General features: G+C 47.7%; 1 protein-coding gene across 2 annotated transcripts in view; it reads right to left on the reverse strand.

Moving 5' to 3' along the window:
- Positions 1-14,397, reverse strand: part of PRTG (protogenin) — an 84,174-nt gene that overhangs the window by 14,037 nt on the left and 55,740 nt on the right. For both annotated transcript variants that reach the window (XM_083475609.1, XM_083475608.1), the window contains exons 12-15: positions 3,416-3,511; positions 2,849-3,035; positions 1,571-1,698; positions 721-891 (exon numbers count right to left, since the gene is read on the reverse strand). In XM_083475609.1, coding sequence (XP_083331735.1) covers positions 721-891; positions 1,571-1,698; positions 2,849-3,035; positions 3,416-3,511 — 582 coding nt within the window. The remainder of the gene's footprint in view (positions 1-720; positions 892-1,570; positions 1,699-2,848; positions 3,036-3,415; positions 3,512-14,397) is intronic.

The following is a 14,397-nucleotide window of genomic DNA, read 5'->3' on the forward strand; positions in this document are numbered from 1 at the left end:
TAGGGCACACCGGCCTATAGGGCGCACCTAGTTTGGGGGGGGGGGAATAAAGAAAAAAAAATTATTTCCCCCCCAGACTGGAAGCCCGAGCTTCCCCCGACCCCAGCCCCCAGAACAGGCTGCTATCCGCAAGCCTGGAGAACAAGAAGGGTCGGTGTGCACCGACCCCTCTTGCTCTCCAGGCTTCAGTGAAAGCCTGCATTTGCCCCATAGGACGCACACACATTTCCCCTTCATTTTTGGAGGGGGAAAAGTGCGTCCTATAGGGCGAAAAATACGGTAATAGTCCAAATGCCTCTTAATAGTTCTTCTTCAAGAAGAAGAACCTTCTCAGCCCCACCTCCTTTCTCCTCCTCTACCGCAAACCAGGCAGGCAGAAGAAAAATCTAGCTGAGCAACCAGCCCTTGTTCCAGGAACATCCTCTGTGTTTCCAGCAGAGTTGTGGGTGCTAGCTTTAAATATTGCTGCCTAGCTGAAGCAGACAAGGGAAGCTGGCTTGCTCCCTTTTCTCTCTCCCTTCTCATATCTGAGTGGAGGAAGCAACTTTTGCAACAAAGTTCAAGGTGAAACTCTGGATTCTATCAGACAGTCTATCACCCAGGAGGTGAGCCCTGCTTAACAGTGCTGGTAGCATTTAGCAGAAACAGCAAGTTTAGATTTACCCAGATAAAGCTGGGAACAAGCTCTCCACAGCCACCTTGCCACAGTCACTCACTCACCTTCCCGGTGTAGGACTTGCCACTCGCCAGCGATCCAAGCTTTCCTTGACGCATAGAGGATTGTGTAACGTGAAATGACAGTGCCAAGCCCACCAGGAGGCTTCCAGGAAACCAAGGCTGTGTCTTCCTCTATCAGAGTCGCCTTCACTCCCAGCGGAGGACCAGCTGGTGCTGAGGGGAAAGCCACACAGAATTACTGGGAGGCAAACAAATCAGCAAGCCCTTGCCTTGAAACTCCCCCTGTCCAAACTCACTGGAAGGTCCCCAAAATTGCCTGCAATGTAACTAAACTTCTAGATGCCAACTGAAGAATCCTCTCCCATGGACACAAATACAGTGGTACCTCGCAAGACGAATGCCTCGCAAGACAAAAAACTCGCTAGACGAAAGGTTTTTCCGTTTTCGATTTGCCTCGCAAGACGAATTTCCCTATGGGCTTGGTTCGCAAGACGAAAACGTCTTGCGACTTTGTTAAACCGTTAAAACCGTGCTTCGCAAGACGAAAAATTCGCTAGACGGCAAAACTCGCGGAACGAATTAATTTCGTCTTGCGAGGCACCACTGTATGCCCTCAGCTTAAATTGTCATTTTTGTTTCCCCCTTTGATGTCCAGAGCCACCACCCTGAAATTCATTGCTTGGGAACAAGATACCCAAAGGGTTTGTAGCACCTGGCATCCACCCACATCCAAACATGCCATGGCAGGTGATCAACATTGGCAAAATGTACACAAAGGCATCCTTTGCATGGGGATCTTGTCCACTGCCCAGCTGGTCAAAGAGAACTGGGGCTGCTGGCCAGTAACCCAGTGCAAGATGACATGAGCATTTCTTTATAATGTCACCCTCACCTTCTGGAAGCGTCGTGTGGTAGACCACAGGACTCCAAGGGCTTGAGAGCTGATCCACATGTAGCCGAACCGCAAACTCATACTTAGTACTTGGCTCCAGTCCCTGAACCATCATATGAGTTTCTGAGCTGTAAACATAGAAACACAAGAAAGCAAAATTTAATACCAGGAGTGGCTGATCCGTTTTCCACCAAAGTGACCTGACCCTGCTCCCTTCTGCAAAACCCAGAAAATGTGAAACTTAAAGAGGTATTCTAATGTTTCTACAGGATGGCTGAAATATAACACTTGAGAAGGAGGACTCCATCTTCTGGCCCATCAAGAAAGCAACACCTGCCCTGGATTGCAGAACCTGAACACTTACAAGCAAGGAAGTCATAAATTTCCAGCTCACTCTCATTACTGCCCCAACATGAACAATGACATGTCTGGTCTACGTGGCCTCTCCAGGAAATGTGCGATGACTGGCCATATATCACATGGCCTTGAAGAGGTTGGCATTCTCTAATTGAGAACAAACGTAACAGGCAGGTCTCTAAGTTCACTAGGCATTGCCAAGTGGGTAGATCATGGCATCATCAATGTTCTCATATGTGGTGTTTGTAAGCGATGGAGTCAGAGGCAGAATTTGGGTGTCAGACTTTGGAAATTGAACTGAAATTAATCTAGAAAACCTTCAAAGGTTTTTTTAGCGTTCCCTTTGATTAAATATACTATAATTTAATATACTGATACATTCCACAGCCTGTTGTATGAAAACCACTACTCCCCCGCCCAAAAAACCACATATTAAACCTCCACCCATACACATGATAAGCAAGACAAAATTTTATATTGTGTTGTTTACAAAACCCTTCTGAAAATGAGAAATTCATGTCAGAATGAGCTTATACCCTTAACGCTTGGGGTCTCCATAACCGTTAACTGAAACTAACTCCAGGTTATATTTTCCTGAGCTTGAAGCCTTTACAGCAAGAGAGGCCACTTTCCAAATCACACATTGACTAAAGAGAGCCTGGTTGCTGGATCAGGCCCAAAGCCTTATGGTATCACCCAAGGATTGTGGCTGATGAAGAGGAGGAAGAGCAGCCCAATTTAACCAAATTGAGACAAACTGAATACAAACGGGCCCCCAAATGAACTTGCCCTGGAGCAGATCTGGGGGTTCAGCTCTGGCTTTGCCATCCTAGATGCTCCATAAAAATGCCAATTAAAAGAACCACGAACTATCTGAAGGGAATGGGGGCAAGTATAATTATCAGAATGGATGATACGCACGTCTGGAGGTAGAGGACCAGAGAGGCATTCTGTAGCCCTACAGGGTTGCAGCGGAGAGTGTAGTTAATGATTTGTGCAGAGGTGAATGCAGGTCGTCCCCAGTGCAGGTAGATGGAAGAAGAGGTGTTTGCTTTGGCATAAAGGTGGTGAGGTGGTGGTGGAGGCAGGACCATTCGGTCACGGACAGCTGTGGAGAAGAGGAAAAGAGGCCACAAGGAACGTGAGTCGCATACGGCTAGGAATGACAGGGAGAGTTTGAAAACTAGACAAATATCCCATCTTGTGCAAGGACTCATAGCAGTCAGTGTGAGGGCTTAAGACCTCCAGCCACTAAAGAGTCTTAATAAATCAAACAAGTTATAATCACTCCAAAACTTATGGCAACAAGCTCTCAGTCCATTGGAACGTATACCACGGACACATTTTTAAAAAGCCCTTTCCATAGACTTCACAATATCGACCTAATACCAAAAGCAGTTAGAAGGATTGCATAAAACGAACAGCAATCACTATATCCATAAAAGAGAACCACAGCTGGTGATTTCCATATAACAATTCAACACTTACAGACACATCCAGGAGTGCTGACCGTCTGATCTGCCTGGTAGCCTTCTTCCACACTGTTGTAGGCCAGGAGTCTGACATGGTACTTCCTTCTGGGATCTGCAGAAATAAGAATATTTAATTAATCAACTGAGACCCAGGAAGACCCACTCAGATTCTTCCTCACTGGACTCAGACAGCTCAAGACACTGAACTCAACAGGGCGCAGGTGCCTCACTGAAAGATGCCCTTCATTTAATCTCTTCCATGATGACATATTGGGAGGGGCACATCTATGGCCAAAGAAGCTTCCCTGTATGCTGACACCATGATCATGATGGTCTGGAGGTGACCATCGTGTGGATCACAGTGGCTAGGTCAGGGCGAGAGAGGCAAGGAGCCAACTGCTTAGCTTGGCAGAGATGAAAAAATGCCGCCTTTGTTGTAGCTGCAGCAATATGGCTGCCCCAACTCCTTCCTTGCCCTTTTGTATTTAAGGGCAGGCTCAGTGGCATAGGAAGAGGTCTGCATATGAAGCGCCCTATACACTTACAGGTGCTATTTGAGTAACAAATGACAGCAAGTTTGTGTACCCATTGTTACAAGTGCTACCAGCAGAAAGAGGAAGAGAGGCCTCACTATCACCCTAGGAGTTGCATAGAAGGCTGTCTCATGCAGTATCCATCCTTTGGTCCCCCAAATCAGAGTTGTCTACACCCACCTACTGGCAGCGACAGTTCTCTGGGGCTTCTGGAAGAAAGCCTTTCCTAGCCCTACCTAGGCCAGCAGGAGACAGGTGGTGGGTACTGGTGGAGGAAGGGGGGTGCGGTAGGTGCAGCCCATCCCGGGTGTCATCCCTGGGGGTGATGACATCACTGCCCCGCCCCCTGGGATGTTTGCCCCGCCCCTACAGGCGGCTAGCCCACCGCCTCTGATGGTGGGACCTTCTCCATGTGAGACAGCTGTTCTGCCACTGAGCTGTGGCCCTTGGCAGCTTATGGATGAGCAGGTGTGACCCATCAGGTGAAGGACAGCTTGGTGGAGTAGCTAGAGGAGGGGTGGGGAACTCCAACTCCCTTCATCCCCAGCCAGAACAATATTATTATTATTATTATTATTATTATTATTATTATTATTATTCCCCATCCACCTGGCTGGGTTGCCACTGTGTCTCCATCCTTGTGTTGGGTCATCAGCCTAAGCCCTGGGGAGATGCGGGTTCAAATTCCTGCTCTGCCATGAAGCTCTCTATGGGACTTCAGGGCAGTCACCAACTCCTAGCCTGACTTACCGTATTTTTTGCTCCATAACACTCACTTTTTTCCTCCTAGAAAGTAAGGGGAAATGTCTGTGCGTGTTATGGAGCGAATGCCTGCGGGTGGCGGGGGGGAGGGATCTGCTGCAGTCGTGAGCAGAGGATCCATGGTTCCCCTTCCTTCCCTCCTCCGTGGTTACAAAGCATGGATCCACATGGATCCTCAGGATTTTTGCATTGGGCTACTCCAAACTCACTGTCAGATCACATGTCTGTGGCCACAGCATGAACCACAAAAATCATATATCCACTATTTCATTTAGAATATTTTTTTCCTTGTTTTCCTCCTCTAAAAACTACGTGCGTGTTATGGTCTGGTGCGTGTTATAGAGCAAAAAATACGGTACCTTACAGGGGAGGTAACTATGGGATGGGGTTCTGAGTGCCTTGGAGGAAGGGTGGGATAAAAATACAATAAATACAATAAAAACAATAAATACAATAAATACAATAAATACAATAAATACAATAAATACAATAAATAAATAAATAAGTAAGTAAGTAAGTAAGTAAGAAGTAAGTTCTGGTGCTTGCAGTGAATTCAGCTTTAACAAAACTTTTAGCAAAACATATCTGCAGTTGAAGGTCTTCAACAGGCAAGACAGTGTGCCCATATCTAAGTTGTGTTTTTGGAGGAGGATATGACAAAGAACTCCCCGCCCCCTTTCGGCAGTGTGCGCCTCCTGTTCTTTTATTCTTCGCCCCCCCCCCTTTGTCTGCTTCCCTCCTCCAAAAGGGTCCTTTGATCTGCAAGCATCCGGAGGCGATGTCGTTCTGCAGCAAGACACCAGAGGGGGCTCCTGCACTTTCCCTGAAGGAGGAAGACACTCTTTAGGCTCCCCACCCTCAGTTTAGGCAAAACTGCAGGCTGCACCCCCAACCCCCATGGAAAGAGCTGGGGGGAAATGGCAAGAGGCAAATGTCAAAAAGATCTATTCTAATGAAATCCAGCACCAGCTCCTTCCTTCCTTCGCTAATCCTCAAGGATGCAGCGAAAGGCACAAAATGGAGCAGCCGTTCCTGAAGAGATTTTGATACCACAGAACAATCCCAAATAATCAGCAAGGGGAAGGGATGTGAATTGGAGGTTAACATCGTGTCTCCAGCCACACCTCTGACTGATGAGCACAAACGTCTTGTATGATGGTGGCAGAAGCAATTCAAGCTCCCCAAATTCATGGGTTCAACAAAATCAAGGCAAGACTGTCTCCACTTACAGGGGACCCACCTAACCACTGGAACAGAAGGGATTAAGTGAAACAGAAAGGGCAAGCGAGTCTGTCCAGACTTGGCACTGGATCTCTAATCCAGCCCTGGTGTTAAGTCCAGCTGTTCTGAAGGTTGCAGCCTCCCCAAAATAAAAGGCAATGAGACAGACTCTCCCACCGCCACAGCCCCCTGGCCTTTCAGTAGAAGATGGGCATGATGCTATGAGGAACCGCTTCAGTTTGCTGCTGCTACATCAGTCAGCACAGAGCTGCCTCCATGCTTTCCCAGCAGAACCCTGAAGAGGTGTGTGCCAGGCTATGCAAGAGATGTGGCTTTCTATGACCTCTGCATGTCAAAGCGGGAGAAGCTGCACTGGTTGGACTTCCGTCTGTCACAAAGCTATTAAAGTAGATGGTGGGGAAACTTTTTCAGCCTGAATGCCACCTTCCTTGGTGGGGAACCTTCGCGAGGCAGGGGCAAAAAGTGGGCATAGCAACAGATGTGATTCTTGCCTTTCCAGCCAGGCCAAAGCACCTGGAGAAGGCACAGAGCAAGGCTGGGTGTGTGGGGCCCAGTGGGAACCCTGAGGGCTGGATAAGGAAGCCTGTATTTGGCCTGTAGGCCTGATGTTCTCCACATCTATATTAAAGTCTACGTCAACAAAATGAGGCGGCTGCCCTAAATATGCCCAGTGCCATATAACTGACAGAAGGGGAAGACCACGTGCTCCTTTTCATTTTTTAAAAAAGGTATGGCCTCTTTCCTAACTAACTGGGTCTCCTCCTGACAAAGTTTCTTGCCCTCCCAAAGAATTGGTTTTAAATCTCTGTGCAACTATTGGAGAATTTCTGGATGAAAGTGTTCAAATCCTTGCCAATCTTTTGCACACAGGGATCACCCCCATGCCTTTAAAACCACGTTTCACAGAAGGTTCCCTGGTTGCCAGCAAGTACAAAAAGAGGGCAGAATTAATTTCCCACAATTATACATGAAGCAAAAGACAAACAAACAAACAAAGAGAGACAGACAGACAGACAGAGACAGAATTGGAAACACAAGGGAGATCCATTCTCTCTTGCTGGTCCTGAATCAGAGGCTGGAGAGAGGGTCCTGTTGTGGATGGTCACAGCAAGTTTTGTGAAGTTTTTTTTTTTTTTGGGGGGGGTGTCCTGGCAAAAGTTTTGCAGAAAAGCATCTGTTTACATGGAGGTCACAGAAGTGCAATGCTGCAATCCCAAAAAAACCCTGCCATTGTTTCTTTCAGCTGCTACATGTTTGTGAGTCTCCAAAGACGGCAGAACTGAGCCAACAGGTCAGGGCTAGATAAAATTAAGAAGGAATCCGAGGTCAGGAGAATGAGTGGCTTTTCTCTTCTTTCAGAGCAGAGAATCCACTCCTCTCCCCACCCTGAAGCCTCTCATTCATTACAGATGAAGGTTTGAGAAAGCAAAGGGGATGTGGGGGTGAGCAAGAAGACAAAGATAACATTTCATAATAAATTGGATATGTGTGTTGATGTTTTTGTTGTTATTGTTAAAGCCTTGGGAGGGGAAACAGTCTTTCTTTTTTTTAAAAAAAATGTGATCACATATTAAGCTGTGCCACTGGACATTATATTGTTTCTGACCTGAAAATATGAGATCCAACAGAAAATCTGTTAGAGGCCTTGTTGCAGCAGGGACTTCAAGTCAGCAATTTACTCTTAAATCTCAGCCAAACTGCCTTGATGAAAGTTTCGCCCAGGAAATTTTTCAGGTTACTTGCTGTGATTTTTTAAAAAATGCCCCTTAACAAGAAACAGGAAGAATTATGGGTTGCCCAGGGGGCGTTCTAAGGCACACACCTCTCTGGCCAAATGTCCAACTTTAATTTAATCTTTTGTGCTTCTGTGAAACTCCCCGTTCCATTGTTGAGCTGCAGTCCGGCTGCAGAGCCTTGCTGGGGTGACTGGGCTGCCCCCAATCCCATCCCCTCCAACACAATAAACTCCAGATAATCATTCAAGAGGAGGCCAGCAGAAAGGGCTGCTCTGACATCTGGGTCGTGGCCTTTGACATGGGATCTGGGACTCGCCAGAGTCTGCTCCAAGCAACAGAGGTCCGGGGGAATTGGGGAAGGGGGGAAGGGTGGGAACAGCCGGCCCAGAGAGAGAGAAACCCGATCCTTAGAAATGCACGTCTGAAGCACAGAAATGTAAATACACCAGAAACCGATTACGAGAATAAGCAAAGGAGTTGTGAGTTCAAGGCATAAATAAAGGAGGAGGCAGCCAGGTTTGCTGCAAGAGCTGAGGAGGCTGTTCAGAGCAAGAGGAGGGGGGAGGCAGGGAGAGGGGAGAGGGGGCCCCTCCAAAATTACTTCCTCTCATCACTGATGGGGGGGGGGAGAAGCTCATCAATGCATCACTTCTGTGAAGGATCAAAGAAGACTGGCTAGTTAAGTCAAATACGTGCTTGTAAATATTGTAACTGATGCAGAGTTTCAGTGTTGGTTCATTTATTTATTTCCATTTATATACCACCCTTTTCCTCCAAGGAGCTCAAGGCATAGTTCTCCCCCTCCCGATTTCATCCTCACAACAACCCTGTGAGGCTAAGAAAGTGTTTCTCAAACCTGGGTCCCCAGCTGCTGTTGGGACTACAGCTCCCATCATCCTTAGCTAGCAGGACCAGCGGTCATGGATGATGGGAGTTGTAGTCCAACAGCAGCTGGGGACCCAAGTTTGAGAGGCACTGGGCTGAGAGAGTGTCAACTGGCTGAGTGAGGATTCAAATCTTGGTCTCCGAAGCTATAGTCCACTCTAACCGCTAGGTCACACCTAACTAATGTTACAAGAGATCTGTTAAATAAAAAAAAAATATAGAGGCATGCTAACCCTTCAGGCAACCACAGTGGTTTACACTCCAGCTGAAAGGTGACTGGTGGGGAGGGGGGGCTCCAATCTCTGCTATCTCTTCCACAAACTAAGTAACTGCATAAAACCCCAGGTTGCTAGAAACCAGATGGAAGAGTCCATGTTGGCTGCTGCCTTTTCCTGCTTATCTGTCAAAATCTAAAGACGCCAATTCTCTGGTGACTTGCCTCTGCTCCCTTGAAGGGGCCTCCGGACAAACATCACCTCACTGCCCCCCACCCCAGTGGGCTGGCAGTAAAAACATCACTGCTCTTACTGTCCACATCCCTGGAAAAAGGAGGGGGGGGAGAGAGAAGAGAGGCCTCCCTGGGGCAGCAAGGCCTGATTTCCAAGTGAAGCACCGCAAATCAGTGTGTGTGTGTGTGTGTGTGTGTGTGTGGAGAGGGATGAAAACAGATGAATGAAGACCCTGCATGGCAATTCCGCTTGAGGTAGAAGTTTATTTTATTTTATTTTAGCTGTGCTTCTGAAGATGCAAGCAGCTTTCTTAAAACAGGTGTGGTGGTTAGATCAGGGATGGGAAGTTCGGGGTCAGCAACACAGCTCAAAAGACTCCGAAAATGTCCCAGTTCTGGGCTAAAATATATAAAGGCATGCATTGGGGGTGAGGAGTGGGGTAGAACCCCAGGAATATCGGCTTTGTCCAAACATTATGTCAAACCACCACTAGTGGTAACGTAACTATGGTTTGGTTGGTGTCTGAATTGGTTAACTATGGTTTGCAGCCAGCCAGCCAAGCAGAATCAGAAGTCATGGTCTGAAGCAGCCTTGCCAGCCGTGTGTGCACTAACTGGCTCACGTAAGGTCTGAAGTGACAGATCAGAAATATCTGAAAGAACGGCTCCTTCCCTACAGACCCTCTTGGGTGCAGAGATTGGCAAAGTTTGCTCTCTTCTTAGTTCTTCCACCGTCAGAAGCGTAGGTGTAGGGATAGGTGTGTCTGTGTATGTGTGATAGCCCAGGAAAGGGCCTTCTCCGTGGTGGCCCCTAAGCTGTGGAACTCCCTTCACCACAGAGGTGCACCTGGAACCTTCATTGTACAGCTTCTGGAGAATTCTGAAGACACACATTTTTACCCTGGCTTTTGACACTTGAGATGTATATTTTTAGGATCCACCTTACTTTTGTGATTGTGTTTTAATAAACTATTTTTAAATGTTGTATTTTAATGTGACCTGTCCTGGGACCATCAATTGATGGGTGAGATTTATTATTATTATTATTATTATTATTATTATTATTATTATTAGCCATTGCTCCACCTCCAGGGACTCCTGCACCAAAGGAACATGAGTGCTGCTGAGCTAATGACAAGCAGAGACAGGCAGACAAGCTTTGCCTGGGCATCTGGAAGCTCTTGCCATGGTTCTGAGTCCAAATCTAAATGATGGTTTGCCTGACAAAAGGCAATTTGGGTTTGCCTTAAAAAATCTGACTTTGCAGCAGGCTTCTGGTATCTTCTTATTGCCATCCTCTAATATGGACCCCTTGCACTCACTCTCGCTGCCAGGAGCCCTTCCTCCCTTTTGTTGCTGCCCAAAGGATTGAGCACAGTTCACTGGCTCTGCTTTGTAAGATGAGACGATGGCCCCTAAAACTCACCTCGTAGACAACAATCATTTAAATGGAATTACAGAGAAAAGGAGGCCACCTCGGGATGGAGGGGGGAGGGAGGAGCCCCTGGACTCCTGGCCAGTCTCCACAATCAGGGAAAAACACATTTTAGTCCTGTTATGTGGGTGACTTTTCCGTGACAAAACCTTATCAGCATGTAATAGCTGAAGAAGCTGGCTTGCAGCAGGGGGGAGGGCAAGACATCGAGTCTTGTTTCAGCCACCCACCTTTTGCAAAAAATAAAACAAATAAATGTCTGGAGGTGTGCGTCTATAGCAATATCATGCAGGAAGCTGGTACAGTGGTACCTCTGGATGCGAACGGGATCCATTTCGGAGCCCCATTCGCATCCTGAAGCGAACGCAACTCGCGTCTGTGAGTGCGAGGATCGCGATTCGCCACTTCCGCGCATGCGTGTGACATCATTTTGAGTGTCTGTGCATGTGCGAGCAGCGAAACCTGGAAGTAACGCGTTCCGTTACTTCCAGGTCGCCACGGAGCGCAAGCCGAAAACGCTCAACCCGAAGCTACTTCAACCCGAGGTATGACTGTAAAGGAAATTATCTGCAGAACCCGACTGCACATGATAATCAAACTACTCACCTGAAAGGAGCACACTGGCTCACTTAAGCCATGGGTAGGCAAACTAAGGCCCGGGGGCCGGATTTGGCCCAATCGCCTTCTAAATCCAGCCTGCAGACGGTCCAGGAATCAGCATGTTTTAAATGAATAGAATCTGTCCCTTTATTTAAAATGTATCTCTGGGTTATTTGTGGGGCATAGGAATTCGTTCATTTCCCCCAAAAAAATATAGTCCGGCCCCCCACAAGGTCTGAGGGACAGTGGACCGGCCCCCTGCTGAAAAAGTTTGCTGACCCCTGTTTAGCGCTCAGGAAAGCGCCATGTCCTTGCCACCCAAAGCACACCTGCACCATGTGAGTTTGCCATGCCCAGAGCGCAGCTCTTCGTTCACAGAAAGACCTCAGCAAGTCTGTTGGTGCATTGGAACTCCATAGTGGTCTTGCCCGAAAAGTGGGGACAAAGCAGCTTCTTCCCCCAGATTAGCCAGGCAAATGTCAAGGTGACCAGGATGATAAAGTGTCTGTAAACCAAGCCTGATGAGGAATGGTTGAAGGAGTTGGGTATGTTTAGCCTGGAGAAAAGACTGAGAGGTGATATGATAGCCATCTTCAAGTATCTGAACAGCGGTTACATAGAAGATGGAGCAAGCTTGTTTTCCGCTTGCTCCAGAAGGTAGGACCTGAAGCAATGGGTTCAAATTACAAGAAAGGAGATTTTGACTAAAAATTCGGAAAAACTTTCTGACAGTAAGAGATGTTTGGTAGTGGAACAATCTCCCTCAGGAGGTTGTAGACTCTCCTTCCTTGGAGGTTTCTAAGCAGAGGTTGGGTGGCCACCTGTCATGGATGCTTTAGCTGAGATTCCTGCATTGCAGGGGTTGGGCTAGATGACCCTTGGGGTCCCTTCCAACTCTAGAATTCTATGATTCTAAGTGAATTCCGGAGAACAGGAGACCAGCTTTCCAGGACTCCACAGATAAAGAAAAAGCAGGAATAATTCATGGGCTCTTCATTCATCCTCTGACTGAGATACTCCCTCTAAAAAGCTTCTCAACAGCAACCATGAGAAGATGCTACAAAATTTGTTTTAGCGTCTGTTTTAGTGGCTGTCAGACAGCAACACCTACAATCAAGCACAGGGCACACAGCGTTATCTTATGAACAATAATACATTTTTACACACTGACTGAGAGAATCCATTCAGGGGCCCCAAACTGCCCCTAGAGCAATGAAATAAATTTCCTTTCAGAACTAACATTTCTCTGTTGGGCTGTCATGAGCCCTTGATGGCACTTTGACCCCTCGGAGCAGCAAAATGAAAACACCATCTATCATTCCTTGCACTGCAGCAAGGAGCAAGCTTTCATTGCAAAGCCATCTGCAGGCTGAAGACTCGCCAAGAAGCCCGGCCCTTCCAGGCGTTCTGGGCTGCAGATCAGGCAGACAGCTTACAAAGGCACTTGCTGTTTCAGTCCTGCTCTGGGGGGACGACATGCTTCACCTATTACCTATAAAGCAATTTGCTGCATTAGGAGGATAAAGAGGATGGATGGGCAAATGGATGTGGCATGTGGATTTGTACAAGCCAGCCCATCCGGATGCTTCACTGCCCCAGATGCCATTGGTCCATTTTGAACACACAGACAAGAGAAGGAAGACACTCTTCCTGACACCACAGGATTGTAACCCTAGAATTCCCCTTCAGACAATGCACAGCGGATTTTCCACCAAGAAAACCCAGCTAAACAGATACACAAGTTGCAAACGGTGTCAGACCAATTGGCCCACCTGGCTCAATATTCAGGGGTGGGGCACCTGTGGCCCTTGACATGGAACAATTCCAAACACCCCTGGCCATTGGCCATGCTGGCTTTCACACCCAGAGCCCACATAATCTCACAGCTCACCCTCAAAATCTGTCAACAAATAGGACCCCTGGAGTCTTCTGACATCATCCTAGTCTTACTCTGGCCTAGTTTTTATGGGCAGTTGCCAAGGTGGATGGAACGTTCTCATGCAACCCACAGTCTTAGTCCCTTTCAGCTGCACTGCACACACCTAGTTCCAGGCCACAGCAGCGTTTTATTACAGTCAGACCTCGTGTTGCGTCCGCTTCATGTTGCGTCCTTTCGCATTATGTCCTGCAGCAACCCGGAAGTCCTGGAATGGGTTACTTCCGGGTTTCACCGCTCGCGTATGTGCAGAAGCGACAAATCGCGCTGCGTGCCTGCGCAGACACAACACTTCGAGTTGTGGGCATTTCATGTTGCGGACGGGTCTCTGGTATGGATCCCATCCGTAACACGAGGTACCACTGTACTCTTAAAGAGTCTCCATCGTCCACACAATACAGTGGTGCCCCGCAAGACGAATGCCCCGCAAGACGGAAAACTCACTAGACGAAAGAGTTTTCCGTTTTGGAGGTGCTTTGCAAAACGAATCTCCTATGGGCTTGCTTCGCAAGAGGACAATGTCTTGCGAGTTCCTGCTGGGTTTTTTCCCTCCCCTCCCCTTTTTCTAAGCCGCTAAGCCGCTTATCAGCTGATCCGATCAGCAGATAAGCCGCTAAAAGCAGCTAAAAGCCTCTAAAAGCCGCTAATAGCGCTAATCCTTCAATGGGCTTGCTTCGCAAGACGAAAAAAACCGCTAGACGAAGAGAATCACAGAACGGATTCTTTTTGTCTTGCGAGGCACCACTGTATGGTACAGGGGCTGCTTTGCCTGCATGTCAGGGGGGCAGCTGCCTCCCTCAAATCAAGTAAATAAATAAAAATACTGAACTGACCAATTGCATCACAGATAACTTGGTTCTGACCCCTCAAAAAATACCTGCCCCTCCAAAATAAATCTTGGCTCTGCCCATGTTTGCCTGCCCAATCCCCTGCCAAGGGCTGGAAAGCAAAGAGACAACATGCACCAAACTTCAGAGTGTGTCAAAGAAACTGAGCCCCTCACACATACTCTCCCAAGAAGATGCAATGGTGCATCTTTTGCACAGAGCTCCCACAAAAAGACAAGGGTTCTGGTGGCTCAGGCATTATGAGGAATTGGAAAGGGCATTGCTTTGGCCATGCAAACCCCTCAAAGCAGCCTAACCCAGCACTGTTCTCTTGCACAAGTACAGCATTGTAAAGCCTGAAGGGGAGAGCTTTTGCACACTCGTGTTCATTGCAAAGGAGGTTGTGAAGGAGAATTTCTAAGGATTGTGCCTCGGGGGGTACGTTTGCTGCCCCAAGCAATTATTTGTTCCTATAATAGGGCTAAGTCCTTTACACACTGCAAGAGGAGCAGGTCTCTGCCCAGAGGGGCTTACACTCTAAGGAATCTCCAAGCTGGTGGGCTGGATGCACCTGTGACACCAAAGGACCTCTCC

This window comes from Podarcis liolepis (assembly GCF_965112155.1).
Source record: "Podarcis liolepis genome assembly, chromosome: 14".
NCBI classification, from domain to species: domain Eukaryota; kingdom Metazoa; phylum Chordata; class Lepidosauria; order Squamata; family Lacertidae; genus Podarcis; species Podarcis liolepis.